The sequence below is a fragment of the Lemur catta genome, chromosome 1 (genome assembly GCF_020740605.2).
Source record: "Lemur catta isolate mLemCat1 chromosome 1, mLemCat1.pri, whole genome shotgun sequence".
NCBI lineage: Eukaryota > Metazoa > Chordata > Mammalia > Primates > Lemuridae > Lemur > Lemur catta.
In genome coordinates this window covers 94,468,305-94,491,155 of record NC_059128.1, presented here as the reverse complement: position 1 = coordinate 94,491,155, position 22,851 = coordinate 94,468,305, and the positions used below count along the sequence as shown (strand labels likewise).

The window sequence follows — 22,851 nt, the reverse complement described above, 5'->3', positions numbered from 1 at the left end:
GCGCCTCACGGGCCGCGTGGACTGTTGTTATTGTCCCGCCGAAACCGAGCAAAGCATGCTGGGGCTCGTAGTCCTCACGGGTTTCTTCCCTACGTGCTCCGCGCTACTCTGTCCGGTCGCGCCTGTTCTCTGCTCCCCAGAATCTTTAGGCTTGTGTTGGGCCATTTGAACACCAGGAAGTTGATAACTCCTGAGACCGGCTGCTGAGAGACGGTGGCGCGGGTGGGACAGTCGCCAGGGATGGCGGAGCTTGAGAATGGAGCGGGTGTCTGGGCTGCTCTCCTGGACGCTGAGCAGAGTCCTGTGGCTCTCGGGCTTCTCTGAGCGGGGAGCTGCCCGGCAGCCCCGGATCATGGAAGAGAAAGCGCTAGAGATTTATGGTAATTAATTTTACCCAATGCAGCATTTGGCGTTGTGAGTGGAGGCGCGGGGAGGGGATGAGAGCCTCACGTGAGGGCTGGGAGTGGAAACCCGGATATTTACTGGATCTCGTCCGGAGCGTGGGAAGCGTTTTCTTTGGGGTCCTAAGTCACGTGGGGGAGTGTGGGTCCTTCTAGGACCTGGGCTGTTCATAAACCCGGGGCAAGCCAGGCCTGGAGGCCTCAAACGTTTCATTGCCCTTGCCTGGCCCATGCCCTAGTGGCCATCCCAAGATTTGGGAGAGCACAGGTCTAGGGTGCTTGGTTAGGAAGCAAAGCTGGCTTGATTGCACTACTTGAGCCTCCTTCCTTCTCTAGCTTCTGGGTGCATTTCTGGGTGATGGCCGACTTGCGGACTGGCCCAAGGTCACAGCCACTCTCTTCTGGAGCAGAGTCAGTAGGCAGAGGTCCCTGAAAGAAGAGGACTTATTGTAGCAAGGCCTCAAGTGCAATAATAATAATATATATATATATTTACACACACAGTCACACACACACATATATACTTCTCTCTATAGTATATTAAATATTCCATATTTAATCTTTGGGACCATCTTCATTGTACAGATGATAAAACAGGCTTAGAAGGGTTAAAAAACTACCAACTACCTGGAGGTCACACAGCCATTAAGAAACAGAGCAAAAACCAAAGGCTTTGTCTTCTGATTCCAAACTTAGTGCACTTTCCACCACTTCACAATTGTCTTATGACTGTCTCTCTTTTTTAAAAAGTCGTATTGTTTTTGAAAACTAAAAAGACTGGATATAATGTTGAGAGATCTAACCGTAGAATACAAATATAATTCAGGTAAGGATTATAGACCAGTGGAAGGAAGTTAGAGAAGGGAAACACCTGGGGAGCTAATCTAGTTTAACTTTCTTGCTAGAGGTAAAAGTTACCTAGTCAGCCCCAGCCAGATGATAATTACCAGTGTGATGATCTCCACAAAGTAGACAGACACATTCCTGTCCTGGCAGACCTCTGTCTACAGCATCTAGGGCTGTTAGGGCACTGGGGATGCAACTTCAGAAGAGAGATGCTTCTGAATAATAGATACAAAAATTCAGGGAAAGGAGAGATACTAGTCTCTGACTGGGGGGATCTAGAAGATTTTAAAGAGAAGGAGTCACTTGGGCCTCAAAGAATAATTAGGATCTGGATATGTACAGGGTCAGGACATACTAAGGAAACTAGAACAGAAGCATGGAGATGAGAAAATAACATAAGAAATGGCAGATAGATGGAGCTACAGGATAGAGTTTGTGGTTAAAGGTGGAGGTGTGGTTGAACATTGTTTTAGGTAGTAGGATGAAACTGAATACTGAAGGTTTTAAATGTAAATGAAAAATTTTAATATCAGTGCAGAGCTGTAGAAGAATTTTTGTGAGGGGAGTAATGTGAGAAGAGCAACATTGCTTTCTTTTTAAAGAAATAAATCTAAACCTTTCAAATCTAGATACTAGAAAACTAGATAAGTTTAATAAGGGGTGAGATTTAATTTCAGAGCTTAGAGGTATATAAAGAATATCATACAGTTTGTATAATTGAGCCTTACAAGGAAAAGGCCTAGGATAAGACACTTTTGAAAAGGAAATTCCAAAACCCCGTTTCCTTAAGTCCCATGATAACACAGCTCTGTCAAAGAGAAGCTTTATCTTCTTTCCTGCCTATATTTTTAAATTCTGTTTCTAATCAAGTGACAAGCCCAGGAGATAGCTAGGGAGAAAGTAGAATTTGTTTTAATCTTCCCAGATGCATTTCTGATTACAGGGGTACTATAAATAATAGAACAAAACCTCAGGCTTTAGAACATCAAGCCCATCCTACATTAAATTCTACTACTTTCTATCTCACCTTTTCCCTTTTTCATTCTTTTCATCTTTTTTCCCAGCCTCAGAGTAAAAAGGAAATCTTGTCCTCTGCAAGGCTAACCCAGGCTCTCACATCCTTGATCCCATTCTCTTCTTATTTTACCAGTCTCTCCTCCTCCTTTTATATTTTCAATCTCTCTTTTCCTTGGGCTACAAAACATACTCAAGTTTCCCTTGTCATTGTTGTAGCTTCTTTATAAAGCTCTGTCCTTTGTTTGCCCTTTCCCTTCCCAGCCAAGGCCCCAGGAAGACACTTTCAGGTCCTACTCACTTCCCTTTTTGCAAGCTAGCTTCAGCCCTCACCCTCTCTACTGACACTGCTTTCTTACAGCTGCCTTCCTGGGTGACAAATTAGAGATCTGTTTTAGCTCACCAACCTGAATTTTTCTGCAGTATTTAATTTTTTTAACCACCCCTCTCTTTCCTTCTCTAATTCTTTTCACTTTTCTTTCTCATTCTGATCCCTGAATTAGGTGCTTTCCATGGACCCTATCCTTGGGTCTCCTTCCCTTTGTACCAGTGATTCTCAAACTGGGTTACACTTAAAAACAACTTGAGGAATTTTGAAAACTCTCAATGGCCAGGCATACTCCAATTAAATCAGAATCTCTGGGGGGATGGGTAGGCCCCAGGCATAAGTTTTTTATTTTAAAGCATTCCTGGTAATTCAGCCAAGGTCTACTCATTCTTTGTGAATCCCATGGGTTTAACAACCACTCCACTCTAGCTTTGGTGCTCTCTTAAACCCTATGCAAGTTCAACACTTGCTAGAAAGTTCCATCAGATTGTCCCTCAAGCACTCAAAATCATTATGTATAAAATTGAGGTCATTTGCCCCAGGCCCCACCCAAATTTCTTTCTTGTTCTGTTTCTTTTCATTCTGTCACTACTCTCCCAGACAGTTCTAGGTCCAGCTTTTTCAGCTGGTGTCATTGGCTCTGTTTTTAGTTTGCCAGCAGCTGGTGGATGGATGAGTTACCAGCTGGCTGACAGCACAGTGCTGCCCCCAGTACTCCCTTAGTAGTCCCTCTTCAGGACTCCACCTTATATTCTACTACTTTTCTTCACTTATGCTGGGTTGCAGGCAGACTAAGCTTCTTGTTCTTTACTTTCCTTCATTTTAAATGTCTAATACTGAAATGTTACCCTTTTTTAAAGGCTTGATTCAGATTCTGTTAATACTTCCATAAAGCCTGATGCCGCATTCTCCCAAGCTAAAAGTATTTCTTCCTCTTGAGCTTCCATGCCACTCTTTCCATTCTTCTTATATTCTCTCTGCAATGTTGGATATGGTCCATTGATGGATATGGTTGGATAATAATCGAAGAAAGCAGTTTTCTCAAAAGGAGACCAGTAGTGAACATTTCTGGTAGAAACCTGGGAGTTGCCATAGTGTTTGCTTAAATTTAAAGGAAGTCAGTGCTTAGATTAGGACTGGCAAAATCATCTTTATTTAAAATATTCATGTTTTAATAGAGTATCTTGTCTCTAATGATTCTTTAGATTTGATTCGAACTATCCGTGACCCAGAAAAGCCCAACACTCTAGAAGAACTGGAAGTGGTAACGGAAAGTTGCGTGGAAGTTCAGGAGATAAATGAAGAAGACTATCTGGTTATTATCAAGTTCACGCCAACAGTACCTCATTGCTCTTTGGCTACTCTTATTGGTAAGTTTATATATATATATATACACGCATATTTATAAGTTCTAAATTCTGAATATCTATGATGGGTATTAGTGGTAATGGTGGTAGGAACTGGGCAGATGGGCATAGGGTGGGAGGGAGACTTTTCAAACCGTGGGAACATATATCTATCGAACAAGTTTGTAAAAAGGATTGAAAAGGTCAAAGTTTCATTATTGCTCCCAGTACTGTGATTTCTGTCTTTTCTCTTCTCACTGGTTGACCTGGGTTTCCTCTATTAGCAGTTTCTAGCCTATGGGCTGCATCTTGAGGGACAGGCAGGTCTGTGAATCCATAGGTATTGTTGTGCTTGTTAAAATTCCATTTCTAGAAAAAACTTTATTGAATGCATAGTTACTTTTTGTCATTGGACAATTTCTGAACCAACAGGTGTTGAAAGTACTGCCACTATACTGATGTGGAGAGGGTGTCTGAAAATATGTTGACATATAAGAAAGCATTCTTACATGGGCCTCTCTAATTAGTTGTAAAAGTAACATGTTTATTGGCAATAATTTTGAAACTCCTCAAAAACATAAAGAAAAAAATAAAAATCAGCTGTCATAAAAGAATGTATGCTCTGGGCTAAAATTCCAGCTCTGTCAGCTCTGCCATATTGTAGGCTTGGGTGAGTTACTTAACTTTTCTGAGCCTCACTTCCCTTATCTGTATAACAGGAATAATAAGAGTATCTACAGATACAGAGTTATAAGGGTTAGGTAATAGAAAGTATGAAAGATATGAAGGATTTTTAAATTTCTCATTAAATATTCTTTAATTATATAGTTATATAGGTTACGTGCTAATAATATTGATATATCATAATTTTTATAACCATTTAGATTACTTCTAGCCTTTGCAATTATAAATAATATTGTAATGATGACTTTACACATAAATATTTTTATATATATTATTATTGCCTCAGGATAAATTGCTGTAAGTAGAATTCTTGGGTCTGGTGGTATAAATATTTTCAGGCCTCTTAGTATATATTGGCAAATCCTTATTAAAAAGTTTGTACTCTTTGATCCAGGAGTTAAGGAAATAATTCCATAGAAGAAAATACTAACATGTACAGAATGTTTATAGCAAATTTATAATAGTGAAACCTGGAAGAAACTTTAGTTTCTATTAATAAAGAAATGGCACCAATATAATGGAATTTCATATTGCTGCTGTAAAATGATAAATATAACCAAGAAATCAAAGTATCTGTGTGAGCCTGGGTGTGGTGGCTCACATCTATAATACTGGCACTCTGGGAGGCCAAGGCAGGGAGGATTGCTTGAGCTCAGGAGTTCAAGACCAGCCTAAGCAAGAGCAATACCCCATCTCTACTAAAAATAGAAAAAGTAGCCGGACTTCGTGGTGCGCGCCTGTAGTCCCAGCTACTCAGGAGGCCAAGGTGGGAAGGTCGCTTGGGCCCAGGAGTTTGAAGTTGTAGTGAGCTATGGTGATGCCACTGCACTCTAGCCAGGGCAACAAAGCGAGACTGTCTCAAAAAAAAAAAAAGTATCTGTGTGAGAAATATATGAAAAACCTTGAGTATGTTTAATTTACATTATGATTGCACTTATAGAAAAATGTGTTTATGTGGACAAAGATTGAGAGAGTGGATGAAATAAAAATAACTCTTGGCCAGGCACTATGGCTCACACCTGTAATCCAAGCACTTTGGGAGGCTGAGGCAGAGGACTGCTTGAGCCCAGGAGTTCAAGACCGGCCTGGGCAACATAGCAAGACCCTGTCTCTACAAAAAAAAAAAAAATTAGTCAGGTGTGGTGGTGCAAATCTATAGTCCCAGCTCTTCCAGAGGCTGAGGCAGGAGAATCTCTTGAGCCTACGAGTTTGAGGCTGCAGTGAGCTGTAATTGCACCACCACACTACAGCCTGGGCAACAGAGCAAGACTCTGTCTCAAAAAAAAAAAAAAAACCTCTTATGTAAGAGTGCCAAGATTAGGTTATAGTTGATATTTTAGATCTGTTATACTTCCTGAACAAAATGTAGTCTATTATTGGCCCTTTTAATGTGGGTTTTAGTTAAGACCCTTAGCTTTTGAAAGGGTAGTTATAGTAGTGTATCATAGTAATAATGTTCAATCAACACAGTTGGAAAACTCAGTGAAGAGAGCAATTTTTCTGGCTGATGTGTTTAGGGACATTCCTTATGAGCAGGTAGTACTAGTATGGCACCTGAGTAAGAGTTATACCCTGATTGCTTAGATTGTCACCTGCTCAAAGTTACCTTGGTAAGTAATTCCAAAGATAAGGAAGACTGAAAAGGGGACAAGGGGTAAGGCAGGGAAACCAGTTGATAATCATTTGTGTTGACTTAGTCCAGACAAGAATGACCAGAGGCAGCTGTGATCCATTGGGAAGGGCATAGGATTTGGAGGTCAGAAGGTGTAGGTTTAGCTTGTACCACTGCCACTTGTTAGTTATGTAACAAATCACTTACCTTGGTTTCTTGGCTGTAAAATGAAAATGATAAAATAATGTAAAAATAGTAATAGCTAAAATTTACTGTATGCTCATGTGCCAGGTACTGTTTTAAGCACATTGCATAACAACTTATTTTTCATAGCAACCATACTTGTTTTACAGATAAGGAAACTGAAGCTCAGAGAAGTTAAGTCATGTGTTCAGGGTTACAGCTAGTGTGTAGTGGAGCTACTTTTGAACCTAGAATATCTATCCCAATTATGCTATATCAAGAAAGTGCTTTGTGAATTGTAACACAGTTATTTACTTCATGGATAAAACACCAACTGTGACTAGAACACATGAAAATACTCAGATAGCACACAAATAACAAATAAAGGAAACAATGTTGGGGCAGGAAGAGGAGGAACTCTCCTATATTTATTTGCTTTAAGGCAGATCCTCTAAAGGGAGACCCTCTTAAGGAAATGATATATTTAGAGTCCTCTAATATTTATTACAGAACTACTGCATTCAAAAGTCTAAGCCAGCCACTGTCTCATTATATCTCATCTAATTATTTTCCCTATTCTGGGATTTTTCAAAAGATTTGAAAAACATAATAGGACTTAGAAAACCAAAAGCAAATCAATTTCGTCTCTCTCTAAAAGACAGGTAGTCTAACAATTGTGTTTTGCTGTCCTGGATGGTTTGAGGCTTTGTTGTTGAGGTTTATTTATTTATTTTTAATTTGTTTTAAGAGATGGGGTTTTGCTGTGTCATCTAGACTGGAGTGCAATGGTATGATCATAGCTCACTGCAGCCTAGAACTCCTGGGGTCAAGCAATCCTCCTGCTTTAGCCTCCCGAGTAGCTGGGAATACAGGCCACCACACCCAGCTATTTTAAAAATTGTTTTGTAGAGCTAAGGTCTCATGATGTTGCCCAGGCTATTCTCAGACTCCTGGCCTCAAGTGATCCTCTAGCCTCAGCCTCCCAAAGTGCTGGGATTACAAATGTGAGCTACCACATCCAGCCTTGATATTTATTTTTAATCAAACCAAAATACTAAGAAAATATTCCTTAGCCCTTATGCATTAGTTGGGAGAAGAAATAAATTGCTGCAAATAAAAGCCTTCAAGGCCAGTGGACTAGAGACCCATTGTGACTCTTCATCGGTCTCTCTTCATAATAAGAGCAGTTTGATTTATTTTCTGTTGTCTAAGAGTAAGAATTTTGTTAAAAATTCCTTCCTTAATTTGAAGTGAGGAGAAGTAGAACATTGGCAGCAAGGATCTGTTCCAAGTCCAGTTGTAATTTTTGCTACAAACTCAACTTGAAAAAGAAATTATTGAACTGTGACTTAGCATGAGATGATACACTGAACTTCAGCAGAGCTTGTTTTAGAAAAGTTAACTCTATTTGTACCTTGCAGGCATAACGGATTTCAAATGTGAGACATTTCATGTGGCCCTTTTTAAATGGCTCTTACTTGGTTTTAAATATTTGTGTGTCCTGGCCTTTTGTTTTTTAAAATTTTTTTTCAAATGTTTGTAATACTTTTATTTATTTTTATTATTTATTTATTTTTTTAAATTTCAGCATATTATGGGGATACAAATGTTTAAGTTACATATATTGCCTTTGCCCCACCCAAGTCAGAGCTTCAAGCATGTTCATACCCCAGATGGTGTGCACTGCACCCATCATTAGGTATATATATATACACCTATCCCCTCCTCCCCCCTCCCACCTCAAATAAAGTTTAATGAATTAATTGACCTTTGTTTGAAGGCCAGCTGATGGAGTAGAAAAGGCCTGGGCTTGCAGTGGTCTTGGGCTCCAATCTCAACTCTGCCACTTTACTAGCTCTGGGACCTTGGCTTCATAATTTGTAGAAGGGGGTTAGTAATACCTAGCTCATTGGATTATCATGAGGAATATGTAAGATTATATATTAAATTTCCTAGCATGGTGCCAGGCTCAAAGAAGACCTACCCTGGATTGAGCCAGAGCTGTTTTGAGCTCCCATATTGTATGGGGACACTTAGGCACAGCTGTATGCTTTTAAGAACCAATTAAGGGAGGGAGGGATAGAAACCTACCTGTCATGTACAATGAACATTATTTGGGTGATGGACACACTAAAAGCCTGACTTAAGCATTATAAAATGTATCCATGTAACAAAAACATTTGTATGCCCTTAATAATTTGAAATAATAAGAAAAAAAAGAACCAGTTAAGCAATGAAGAGATAACCGGAGTTGTTTTTCCCTCCGCAGGGCTGTGCTTAAGAGTAAAACTTCAGCGGTGTTTACCGTTCAAACATAAGGTAAGGAAGATGTGTTTTTGTTGTTGTTGTTTTAGAACAGCTTTATCAAGATATAATTCATATAACATACAATTCAGTGGTTTTTAATATATTCACAGAGTTATGCAAGCATTAATACAGTCAATTTTAGAACATTTTCTTTAGCCCAAAAAGATAGCTCTGTACCCGTTCACAGTCACCGGCCATTTCCCCCACCCCTCTCTCATTGCTAAGCAACCACTCATCTACTTCTAAGTCTGTCTCTATAGATGTGCCTGTTCTGGACATTTCAGTTGAATGAAATCAGACATATGAGAGCCTTTTGTGTCTGGCTTCTTTGATTTACTGTAATGTTGTTTTAACATGTATCAGTGTTTCATTCCTTTTTATTGCCTTACAATATTTCATTGTTTGGATATACCACATTTTATTTATCTGTTCATCAGTTGGTGAACATGTGGGTTGCTCCCGTTTTTGTCTATTATGAGTAATACTGCTGTGAACGCTTATGTACAAGTTTTTGTGTGGATATATGTTTTCATTTCTCTTTCACCTACGAGTGGAATTGCTGAGTCATGTGACAACTCTATGTTTAACATTTTAAGGAACTGCTGGACTGTTTTTCACAGTAGCTGCACCATTTTACATTCCCACCAGCAGTGTATGAGGGTTCTGATTTCTCTATATCCTCCTAAACACTTACTATTATCTGTCTTTTTGATTGTAGCCATCCTAGTGGGTGTGAAGTAATATTTCATTGTGGTTTTGATTTGCATTTCCCTGATGGCTAATAATGTTGAGCATCTTTTCATGTGCTTTTTGGCCATTTGTATATCTTGTCCCTTATCATTGTGGTCCCCGACCCCTAGGCTGCAGAGTGGTACCAGTCCTTGGCCTGTTAAGAACTGGCTGCGCAGCAGGAGGTGAGCAGCAGGCCAACGAGCAAAGCTTCATCTGTATTTACAGCTGCTCCCCATTGCTCACATCACTGCATAAGCTCTGCCTACTGTCAGATCAGCGGTGGCCTTAGATTCTCACAGGAGCTTGAACCCTGCTATAAACTGTGCATGTGAGGGACCCAGGTTGTGCGCTCCTTATGAGAATCTAATGCCTGATGATCTGAGGTGGAGCTGAGGTAGTGATGCTAGCGCTGGGGAGTGGCTGCAAATACAGATTATCATTAGCAGAGAGGTTTGACTGCATGATAAATGTAATGAGCTTGAATCATCCCGAAACCATACGCACTCCTCCCCACCATTGGAAAAATTGTCCTTCGTGATTGTCTCCCATGAAACCCGGTCCTGGTACCAAAAATGCTGGTGACCCCTGCCTTATCAGATGTAGGATTGGCAGATATTTTCTCCCATTCTGTGTTGTCTTTTTGTTTCTTAATGGTACCCTTTGCAATACAAAAGTTTTTAATTGTCATAAAGTCCAATTTATGTGTTTTTGTTTTTCTTTACTTGTGCTTTTTGATGTGACATCTAAGGAAGATATTTTTGACCAACTATTGAGGAAGAATGCAGTTTCACAGTTAATTCATGGTAATTGGTTATAGCTCATGAATGGTTCAGCCTTGTCTTTCCTAATTCCTGGGCAAGTGTGCCTTCTACACCTTGCTACCTAGCCTTTGCTCAGAGTACCCCATCTACATGGAGTTGCCTTCCTCCCATCTCATATATCCAAATTCTACCCATCTTTTAGGGCCCAATGAAATACTGTATTCCATGGTGTCAGTCCTGCTTTCCATAACTAAAGCCATTTCTCTCTTTGAATTCCTTGGCTCTTTCTTTGTCTTCTAACATAGAGAATGTCATTTTCTCATTTGTATTCTAACTATTTAAGTTCATTTTTCATCTTCCCTCCTGTACTGTCAGCTTCTTGAAGTCAGGATTTGTATATGATCCATTTCTATGTTCCTGCTGTGGTCTTATACATAGTAGGAGCTCAGTACGTATGTGTTAAATTGAGTAAATTAATGAATACTAATACTAGTGACTTATAATATTACCCCATAAATTTTATTTTATTTTGCATTTTCAACTGTTTTAATTACAATGTCTTTTTATTTTGAAATGATTTCAAATTTGCAGAAAAAGTAGAAGAATAGTACAAAGAAATTCCATATATCCTTTACCCATTTTCACTAGTTGGTAACATATTGCCACATTTGCTTTCTCATTAATTTTCTCTCTCTCTCCACACACACACACACACACACACACTTTCTAAACCATTGCAGACATAATGCCCCTTTACTCCTAAATACTATAGGATGTATTTCCTAAAAATAAGGACACTCTCTTACATTACCACAGTATGATTTTCAAAGCCAGGAAACTTAACATTTATATAATACTGTCATCTAATCTACAACACATATTCAGATTTCCCCTGTTGTCCAGTAATATCCTTCATGGCAATCCCGCCTCCTGTCTCTGCCCCTGTCCCCCCATCACACATTGCGTTAGTGGTCGTGTCTTTTTAGTCTCATTTAATCTGGAGTAGTTCCTTAGCCTTTGTCTTTCATGATCTTGATATTTTTGAAGAATGTAGGCCAGATATTTTGTAGATTGTCCCTCAAATCGAGTTTTCTGATTAGATTCAGTTTATGTGGTTTTTGGCAAGAATACTGAATAAATGTGTTCTCATTGTGTCTCATCAAGAGGCCTATAATTTCAGTTTGTCCAATTATTGGTGATAGTTCCCTCATCAACTGCTTGGTTACCCTGAGGTATAGTTCATATAGGAATAGCAGGATAAATGCTTGACTCTTCCCTTTTATCATTTTTCAGAATAATGGAGTCAGGCATAATTTTAAACCAAAGTAAATGAGTATAGAGTGATTGTATATCTGTTGGTCTAGAATAAGAGTGTTATGCCACTAGGGAAACTTATATGGTATTTTGTGTTTTAAAAGCAATTAGACTAGATGATCTCTAAGATCCCTTGTAGCTATAATAAGCTTATTTTTTTCCACTCATGAGAAACATTTATCTCAGTAGTAAACATATAAATAAGAATCAGTTCATGTGCCTCAATGTTCTCTGGAGCATAGACATGTCTTCATCATATACTGTGCTTTCTTTGACACAGGATTTGCAATAATTTTGCGAGTTGTCTGAAAAGCTGTGGGTCTGGGACATTAGCTAATTTGTAGGGGTGCAGCAGGGCCAGGGGGGTTCATTTGACCAATATTATACTTGAAAATAAATATAGCAAGGTAATAATGAATGAGAAAAAGAGAATGTTGAAAACTGTGTATATTGTGATCCTATTTTTGTAAAACAAGCAATGAAAAGAAACTTCCAACCTGGGGTGTGTGTGTGTGTGTGTGTGTGTGTGTAAATCTGGGTAAGATTACGTGCATATAGAGAAAAATGTGGAAGAAACTATACTAGCTTGTTAATGTAGCTTTCCTGGGGGTAGGGCAGGAGGAAGTTTGGATACTGATTTGGGAAGAGGTAGAGCACAAAGGAGACATATTTATGAGTAAAACAACATGTATGAGATCTCATTTGTGTAAAATTGTATTTATGTGTATTCATATAATAAAATTAATAGAAATGCCCCCTTGCAGGCCTTCCCTAGGTGACCAAAATTAAAAATCTTACTAATTTCAGTCCTTGTTTTAGAGAAGAATGTGAGGGATGCTAGGAACAGAATTTGGGGCCTCATGCCTAGATTCTTGAGTCTACATGCATTCCACTTATATAGGATGTCATCTTAGATGCTCTAATGTTTTACTTTTACTGTTTTTTTCTTTCCAGTTGGAAATCTACATTTCTGAAGGAACCCACTCAACAGAAGAAGACAGTAAGTGAATGCTGAAACATTGAAAAACAACTTCAGATAGTGCTTTATCTTGGATACTAGGTTTTTCTGCCAGCCAAGTATCTACTGGGTCACTTGTGAAAAAGGACACAATCAGTTATTAGCTCTTCCTTCGTAAGTGGGGAAACCCAAGCATTTCAAGGAAGTAATTTTTTCAGTGGGATTCTGAGTGAACTAGAGCCCATGGATATTGACTATTGACTGGTTTAGGTGAGTGGCTACACATCTGTAAAGAATATCCAGCTTTAGGGATCTTGACTTACGAGCTTTTAGGAGGGCTTGATTCTTCTCTTTGCTGGCAGGACAGAGGGCTGTGTACTTGAAATTGAAATTGAAGCAAGTAAAGCTTTAGGGAATCTTGAGGTAGGTGCTGTCTGTCTGGGTTAACGTAATAGAGTGGGAGTAGGAGCCTTTTTTAGATAGATGACATCTGGCCTACAGTGCAAAGTCAGTCAGGAGCCACTTAAAAAGAGCAGAGCTGGGGTTTGGGAAAAGCAAAAGACAAATGTTCTGCATGGTCTATGTGTTACTTTAAAAACAGAATTTTAATGTTTTTAATCTATAAATGATAGAGTGCAAATAATGAGACATACATTTAAAATGCATGTTGTGCTTAGCTTTCATCATGAGGTAAATTGAAAAGGTGGAAAAAGACAGCAGAAGAGTGGAAAAAAGAGGAGGTAATAGAGTAAGAGTAACAGTAAGATAGACACACAGAGGAAGACTCAGGCACACACAGGGCTGGGGAGAGATGTGCAAAAACTCCTACGTAGAAGCAGGATGCAGAGAGGGAGAATCCTGCCGCGTTCAGAGGAACAGCTTATCCAGGAAACTTAGGTACTGTCATGAAAACCATATAAACCATGTCCTATTTTCACAGTTCCAGATATGTAGATTATTGTACTCCTTGTGGGCTAAATTTATTCAAACCCCAAAAGCTGAGGGCTTCTACCTGTAATTTTAAAAAATAAGAGTTTAGGTATCCTAAACCCACTCAGGTTATCCTTTTGAAATCCCTCTGAGTTATAGGATTCTATAATAGCAATAGTATATTAAGTCTTATGATTCTGGTTTTCCATGTAGTAAGTATTTACTAAATGCCTTCTCTGTGTATGTACAGTTCAACCTTTTGAGATATATCTCTGCCCTTTTGGAGCCTACATTATAGTAGGACAAAACAGAACAAATTAAAATTATTTATACAGGGACGTGTGTGTGTGTGTGTGTGTGTGTGTGTGTGTGTGTGTTTTACATGAGACATTTTAGCGGCATCCCAGCAAAGTCAATCTGCATTGAGAATATGGAGAGCTGTCTTTTGAACTGTTCTATGAAGAGTACTGTTAACAAATTATAGGCAACATAGTGGGCCAATACTTTTATTATATGACGATCCATGCACACTGATTTAAAAAAAAAAGGTCCAGTAGATTAATAAGAAGAGATATGAATAGAAAATCCACTCAAGAACAAATAAATAAACATGGAAAATGTTCGATTTTACTATTAATCAAGGAAATGCAAATTACAACAATAATATGGAACTGTTTTTCACTTCTGGTTTTATGGATGTGTGTATATATTTGTTTTTATTAATGATGCCAGGTAATGGCTGGGCATGGTGGCTCACACCTATAATCCCTGCACTTTGCCGGGCTGAGGTAGGAGGTGGATCACTTGAGGCCAGGAGTTTGAGATCAACTTGGGCAACATAGTAAGACCCTGTCTATAAAAAATAAAAAAATTAGCCCAGGAGTTTAAGGCTGCAGTGAGCTATGATCATGCCACTGTAGTCCAGCCTGGGCAACAGAGCAAAACCCTATCTCTTAAAAAAAAAATGATAATAAAAATAAAAAATAATACCAGGTATTGCTGGCAACCTGATAGCTCATGTATTGCTGTTGAAGATGTAAATTGGTAAATAACTTTGGAAACTAATTCAACAATATGAATCAAACCATAGAAATACTCATATCCTTTGATTTTTTTTAAAGAATATTTCCAAAAAGAAGACTCTGTGTTTAAAGGTGCTTATTGTAGCATAGTCTTCGTAATTAATTTAGATCACCTGCAATGTTTACCATGGTAAATAATCCTATAGTTTAAAATTTAGGCTTAAGGGGGAAAAACAGCAATTTTCAAAATTGTGTTTACTCTGAATGTAACTGTATAGAAATATACATGTGGACAAAGACTGGGAAGAAGTTAAAGAAGAAGACTGACATACATATGGAAGAAGACTGACAAAGAAGTTAAAGTAGTAGAATTGTAGAAGATATTTTTCTCTTAAGACTGCCTTCTAGTCCTTGGAAATTACATTATGGGTAATTGGCCAAAAACAGTTTTAAGTTCTCAAGGAGTTAAATTTTTTGTATTAGCAGGCTAATAAAAATATTGTCTAGCACTATATATTGACACAATTCTTCTGGTAACTGTTGTCTGTGTGTTTTTCAGTCAATAAGCAGATAAATGACAAAGAGCGAGTGGCAGCTGCAATGGAAAACCCCAACTTACGGGAAATTGTGGAGCAGTGTGTCCTTGAACCTGACTGATAGCTTTCTAAGAGCCACCAAACTATAATTGATATATTTGTTTAAACACTTTGTATAATGTGAAAGATTTATGTTTAATGCATAGGTGATTTATACCTTGAAACATTTTTTAAAGAATTATTTCCAAGCAAAATTTAATTATAAGGTAGTACCTAATTTCAGTGTTTAACATTCTCAGGATTTGTAACACTTAAATGATCAGACAGAATAATATTTTCTAGTTATTATGTGTAAGATGAGTTGCTATTTTTCTGATGCCCATTCTGATACAACTACTTTTCATGTCAAATATCTATGTGCCCAAATATATTCAATTTAAATCATTACTCCGTAAAATAAATAAAACAGATGATTCTTATAATGACTCACTTAGAATGTTTTTATTGAATTATAAATTCCATTGTAAATGTCAACTCGTAAAACATATTTCCAAAGCTATATTTTTGCCGATTATTAAGTAGAATCAGAGATCTGAAAACCAAAAGGTACTCTTAAGATCGAGCCTTGCCTGCCCTTAAGAAGAGTCCTGGACCCATTTATTGATGAGGAACAGATGTGGAGAGGGCCAGATGACACACACAGTTTTGAAGGTCAAGAAATCCCCCAAAGAAGTTTTGATTAAGCCAATCTGAATTTATGGTCTGTACTTTATTAGTACTTTGTTCAGTTTGTTTTATGGGTAGTGGTTGCTTGAAGTATAATAAGATTTGGTTGGTAGCCTCCAACATGACCCTCAATGATCCTTACTTCCTGGTGTTCATTCCTTTGTATAGTTTCCTTCCGTATTGAATCAGAGCTCGTCCTATCTTCTTAGTGCTCCACCTTCCCCCAGTGTGCGACTAATAAGAATCGCAGAGGTCAGGCATGGTGCTCACAGCTGTAATCCTAGCACTCTGGGAGGCCGAGGGGAGAGGATCATTTGAGGCCAGGAGTTCAAGGCCAGCCTGAGCAAGATCGAGACCCCATCTCTACAAAAGAAAGAAAGAAAAACTAGTCAGGTGTGGTGGCGCGCACCTGTAGTCCCAGCTGCTTGGGAGGCTGAGGCAGGAGAATCGCTTGAGCCCAGGAGTTTGAGGAAGCTATGATGATGCCACTGCACTCTATCCCAGGCAACAGAGTGAGACACTGTCTCAAAAAAAAAAAAAAAAAAAAGAATGACAGACATGAGAGTGTGTGACTTCTGAGGCTAGGTCATAATAGGTATTGCTACTCTTACTTTGGTCTCTTGGATTACCCATCCTGGGGATGCAGCCACTGTGTCATGAGAACACTTAAGCAGCCCTGTGGAGAATTCCACGTAGAGAGGAACTAAGGCCTCCTACCAAAAAGCAGCACCAACTTGCAAACTATGAGTGAACCACGTTAGAAGCTTTCCTCCAGCCTCAGTCAGGTTGACATCTTGACTGGAACCTCATGACAGCCCCTGAGCCACAACCGCCTACCTAAGCCACTCCCAAATTCCCGACTCAGAGAAGCTATGAGAGATAATAAATGTTTATTGTTTACACAACTAAGATTTGGGACAATTTTTTATGAAGCAATAAGTAACTAATGTACAAGGTGCAGCTGTGTTGAGTTCCAACCCCCATTTTGGCAAAAGGGTAGCGGGAAGTGACACCTACCACTGTCTGCTGAGGGGTATTTCAAGGGGACAAGAGTTTGGAAATGTGTCCTCTCCGGTTTGGAGACTCAGAAAACTTGTGCCTGAACTCAGGCCCGAGAAAGAAAGCAGAAATGGGCTGAAGCCTGGGCTCCAAGAGAAAAGCAAGCCTAACTCCTTTGATGGCAGAGTCCTTGCGGCAAGGCATGCATCAGTGTTTCTCATGGATCCTTCTGGGGGTCATGCTTGACATTGTCCAACAGACCATCAGCGGGGCCAGGGTGGCCTCAGCAGAAAGGGTCTGGACATCAAAGCCTAGCGCCCAGTGACTGAGGCGAGAGGACAACAAGTGAGCAGCCAGGGTGGGAGATGCATCTGCCAGGATTGGGGGGCTCAGCAGGACCCTCTGGTAAGTTGAGAAAGTGCCACCCCAAAAGAAAGCCAGCTCCAGTCACCAGGCAGACCCAGAGAGCACAAAGCCAACCAGCTAAGTAAGAACGGCCCTATCTCCTTACTGCTCCTCCCTCCCTAGCTTCCAAGGCAGTGCAGACTAACTAGCAAGTGGGAGAGTTGAAGAGAGAGCAAAGGACTCCATCTCATTTCTCTACAGGAGGTTTCAAGCCTGAAGCAAGCTCAAGTTAGCCAAAGATTTAATGCCAAGTTTGTAGTTTTGACTATTAGATGTGACTAGATACCTTAATGAAGTGACATTGTATGATAAATGATAGGATGACTTATCTGACAGAAATCGTGTATCTGCTCAAATCTTCACCCATGGGCAGAGGAAGATCATGCCCTCCCAACAGAGTTTCAAAGGATAATGAGACAAAAATGAAACTAATTCTTGTACAGCATACTGATTATAGAAGTTCTGTTAAAATCATCCTGGCTTCTTCGAAGGCTCTGCTATGTAGGAATGTCTTGGCACAGCTTTGTCCCTGATTCTCCCTTTCTCTTGAGAGCATTGAAACTCTAGGTTTGTGGAAATGTCACTATTGGTTCCAGACCATTTGCTATGAAAGTTCTCGTTGGCTCCTTAAAAATCTGTTACCTAGCATACATACATATTAATAGATCAGAAGTAATGAAATGTTCCTAATTTTTTGTCATCACTGTAATCTCTCTTTCTTCCTCTCTCCCTCCCTCCCTTCTTTCCTTCCTTTCCTTCCTTCCTTCCTTCCTTCCTTCCTTCCTTCCTTCCTTCCTTCCTTCCTTCCTCCCTCCCTCCCTCCCTTCCTCCCTCCCTTCCTTCCTGCTTTCCTTCCTTCCTTCCTTTCTTTTCTTTCTTGATATAGGGTCTTGTCTTGTCGCCCAGGCTGGAGTGCCATGGCGCGGTCATAGTTCACTGCAACCTCAAACTCCTGGACTCTAGCAATCCTCCCTCCTCAGACTTCCAAGTAGCTAGGACTACAGGTGTGCACCACCACACCCTGCTAATTTTTATTTATTTATTTACTTGTAGAGATGAGGTCTTGCTATGTTGCCCAGGCTGGTCTTGAACTCCTGGGCTAAAGTGATCCTCCCACCTCAGCCTCCCAAAGTGCTAGGATTAGAGGCATGAGGTACTGTGCGTGGCCACTTCTAAATTATCAATGGACCAGGAAAAGGTCCTTAGGACCAACATTAAGTTTCTTGCTTCATGGCAGTCCGTGGTCCAGGGCCAAGGCAGGAGCTGAGTGTGCCTGGTGTACACCCTCTTCCATATTCTCCTACCTAATGTGTACATGTGCACACACCCATGCTATCTGATTGGCTATCTCTTTCTAGCAGATGTGACACATCATCTGAGGGGGCTCTGAGGCTCATGGCCCAGGATTAAATTTGCATTAATCCCCAAGTTCTGACCATTTCTCGTCACTGGATCTTTGATGGCCTGAGAACCCCAGGTAGCCATTTATAGGGCTTGAAGAGCAGGGTTGTCTTTATCCTTATGTATCAGGAGACCCTGATACATGAAACTCTCATTGCCAGTTTCAGGTGCTGGAAGCTATTAAAATCAGAGATCCCTAGTCCAATCACTCACCCACCCCCGTACTTACTCATTGGCTCTCTCATCAACAGATATTTAGTGAACACTTTTTAAGTGCCAGGCACTGTTTTGGTTGGTGAAGACACAAAGATGGATTAGCCATTGTCTGTCCTGGAGTTCGTATTTACTGATCTCTACCTTTAGCTTCTCTCTGCTCCACACAGTGAGTGATGCAAGCTCAGTCTCATCTAGTGCCTGAGCTGGTCCTGACCAAGTAGATACAGAGGCCAGGCAGCAGGACCAAAGACAAAATCATGCCTTAGGGTCTGGCTGGGGAGGACACTACTGACATGTAACCAGAGTGGATCACTGCTACAGGCGTCCTAGTACTGCTGGCCCTGCTGTTTGCTCCTGGAGTTACGTGTAACTTCTGTCGTCTCCACTACTGCCATAATGCTTTCTCCTCTATGCTTGTTTTTTTATGTGACTCATTCCAGCTTCATAGTCTAGGTGAGGTCTCTGATCAGCTGATCCCAAATCACATGTCCATGCCCTGGCTGCCAAGAAGATAGGAGAAAAGAGAATCTGGCCTTCTGTTTGGTGAGGTGGACTCTGTCTCCCAGCAAGACTCATGTGCTGGGAATTTCTCCAAGTACAGCAAAAGGGTTCAGATGACTAATGTGTACTACATTAAAAATGTTTGAAAATGAATTTGAACTTTATCAATCATAATCTCGTCTATATACAAGTGAAAAAAAGAGGTCTGTGTAGGCATAAGATATGTTATCTCGTCCTTCTCTGGCAAAGGTTAGCAAACTTTTTTGGAAAAGAGCCAGATAGGCAATATTTTAGGCTTTTCAAACCATGTAAGTATTCAAGTCTGCCCCTGTAGCACAAAAGCATCCATGTCAGTATGTAAATGAGTAAGTATAGCTGCATATCAAGAAAATTTTATTTATGAACACAAATTTGAATTTCATATTATTTTCATGTGTCATGAACTATTATTTATTTGATTTTTTTCCAACCATTTAAAAATAAAGACTGTTTTAGTTTGTGAGTTGTACAAAAGCAAGCATTGGGCTGGATTTGGCCTGTTGGCTGTTTTCAAACTCCTGATCTACAAGAACGATTCACATCCTTTTTGGAAGGTCTCAGGCCAATTTGAGAATCAGATAAAAGCTATGGAATGGACCCTCTCCCTAGGGGAAAAAAGGTGCCCACATAAAACTTTGCATGTGCCGCCAGGACATTCACGGCCTTGCTAAGAGCCAGGGGACCCTAGGTTAATAACTCTGGTATACAAATAATGCTAGCTGGATATTTGAGCTTCCCACTCCTTTAACAAATCCTCAGAGCCCTAGGGGTTTGCAGCCTTGGTTGAGAGTGTAGAGGGGAAGAAATGTGATGCCTTTTCTCACCACCATAAAGATCATGGCCAATACTTCCATAATATTAAATAAAAGAGGTTAACAAGAGAAACACAAAACAAGTTTATTTATTTATTTTTGCCTTTTATTTAAAAAAATTTGTATACATTTTATGTAGTAGGAGTGCAATTTTGTTACACGCATAGATTGCATGGAGGTCAAGTCAGGACTTTAGGGTATCCATCTGCCAAATGATGTACATTGTACTCATTAAGTAATTTCTCATCATCCACCCCGCTCCTGCCTCCTAAGAAATTTGATCAAAGTTTTATGTGACGTGGGAGCCTTTGGAAATGAACCCAAGACTCAGGGAAAAGTGCCTATTTTTATGCTTAGGTTTGGTGAAGAATGGACAGTCGAGTGGAAATGTGATTGGACAAAAGGGTGCGATCTACTGGTAACAGACTGGGGCTGAGGGAACCCAGCAAGGCCTGTCTGTTCGGATTCTTCTTGTCCTCTCTGTGCAGCATTTTCCTCCCGGGTATGGGGCAGGACCCCTCTGGAATGAGGGTCTTATGACATACTACTATTAGATAAGATAGGTCAGAGAATTTCTTTATGGCCAGCTCATACACAGAAAGGTGGGGTGGGGGTGGTTAGAGCACTATTTTTAGGTTTTATGACTCGCTTTAGGGGAAAGGGGTTTTGGCTTCTATGACCTGCCTGGGGGAAGAGGAATTCTGGTTTCCATGACTGGCTGTAGGGGAGAAAAACGGGCTGGAGGCAGAAGGGCAGGAGATGGTCAGAGAGAGATTTTGCTTCTGAGGCTGCTCCCGAGGCCTTCCAATCTCCTTTAGCTCAAAGCACCGCGCACCAAAGCGCCCCACCTGGGTATTGTTTTCAGAGCCCCAGTAGGAGCCATTGCCTTTTTAGACCATGACAAATAACCAGGAAACTTTCTCAGCTCCACTGTGAAGCAGCTGCTGTGTTACCAAAACTGCAGATGTGTCCAGCAGGCTACAAGAACTGTAATTAGGGCAGGACTGTTTACTAGGAAGGGGAAGGATTACTACAAAAGTCGCACTGCGTTCATAGCCCAGGTGGTGTCCCTCATGTGTTAATACAATGGCAGTGAGGGTTCAAACTCATCAGTGATGCACTACTACTGTTAACACTCTATTTTTTTTAAGCTGCTGGTAGGTACCAAGTATTCGTTATGTTATGTCCTTTATCTTTTTGTATATATGAAATATTTTAGAAATAGAGACTTTTTTAAAAAACCCATCACATCTAGCCTGAGTTGGTGGTTGTCCATGACTCAGGTTAGACTGTCTATAGGGCAGAGGTGAACTCAGTCCTTGTGTGAACTTATTCAGGGCAGATGTGCTGGGGTAGGGGGTGATGTTGCTGTATGGGCTGGGAGGTTCTCTCCAAGTGCTGTTAGTATCACCCAGACCTTTGACTTTCTCAAAGGATATGGTCAAGAGCACAGACCCTAGTGCCAAACTGCCACCTTGTCCTAATCCTGGACTCAGGCACTTGGTAGCTCTGTGACCTTGGACAAGTTACCTAACCTATCTGAACCTTAGTTCCCTCATCTGTAAAATAGGGATGATAAAATTACCTATTTCACAAGGATGTTATGAGGATTAAAAGAGAGAATGCTTGTGAAGTGCTGAGCACAACGCCTGGAACCTAGTAAACGCTTTATTAGTGTTTATTAAAAATAGAGAAGAGGGCCACTTGGTGCCATTAATAAGTTACTTGACGGTGACAATTTTTCTTCTCGCTGGGTGCAATTACCTGGGGGATCACTGGATGGCAGCAGAGCCTGATTCCTTAGTGACAGCATTGCCTGCTGGCCATCCGCTGCCCTGGGTGTTCTTGGCAGCGGTGAAGGGACCTGCTGAGACCTGCCAAGGGTCCCTGAGGCCACAGTCACCAGCCCTCTCACCAGGCTGCTTTAATTGGTGCCAGACCACACTGGACCCATTGCAGCCTGCGCCTTTGTTCTGCCTGGGCTGATTATCACTGAGGACTCTCTTAGATGTGGAATCACTTTGCCAAAGATTATGAATGATTTCGAGGCTTTGATAGACATTACTGAATTGAACTCTGAAGAAATTGTACCGAATGATATCCCATCAAGAATGAGGTATGTGTTCCTGCCCCGCACCGACATTGGGTACTATTATGTTAAAAAATCTTTGCCCAAGGTGGAGGATAAAAGTATCTTTTTTCATGTGCCGCTGTTGCTAAGGTTAAACATTAAAAAATATTTCTACTGGGATTTTTTTTTTTTCAGTTTCAACAGTTTCATTGGGAGGTTTTGTATTCTGTGAAATCCGTTAGAGTTAACCTCTAACGGAAGGCGACACAGACGCTTTGGGGGATAAGGGTTTCCCATCAGAAGGAAAGGCATGGGGAGGGGCAGGATCCATTCCCCACCTCCTTCTGCTACGCTCACACTTCTCTCCTCTCTCAGCCAGTACCGCAGAACACAAACACAATGATAAAAACCAACAGCAAGAACAACCTCCAACCGGGCCACGCCCGAGCCTTCTCCCCGTCCCCAGCTGGGCCAGGGCTGGGAGGGGCCAGGCAGCTCCATCTGCAACTCCCAGGCTGCATCGGAAGGCTGTACAGGAAGGCTGTGGGCTCAAACGGGGTGGGCCTAAAGTAATAAATTAGGATAAACTGGGGTAGGGGGAAGAATGCAACTTTGTGCTGGAAGGGCCCCTTCTCTTGCGCACGCAGGGTAATTGGTGGAGGGAGGCTGGGGGCATCTCCAAAGGCCACAACTGTAGGGGTAAGAGT

At 40.7% G+C, this 22,851-nt stretch overlaps 1 protein-coding gene across 1 annotated transcript; it reads left to right on the top strand.

Annotated features, from left to right (window-relative positions):
- The first annotated feature begins 4 nt into the window (after positions 1-4).
- On the top strand, positions 5-15,453 carry CIAO2A (cytosolic iron-sulfur assembly component 2A). The gene is made up of 5 exons (XM_045540899.1): positions 5-380; positions 3,795-3,959; positions 8,684-8,733; positions 12,483-12,528; positions 14,998-15,453. Exons 1-5 carry the CDS (start codon positions 257-259, stop codon positions 15,093-15,095), a joined length of 483 nt encoding a protein of 160 aa, XP_045396855.1. The 5' UTR covers positions 5-256; the 3' UTR covers positions 15,096-15,453.
- Positions 15,454-22,851: the final 7,398 nt, after the last annotated feature.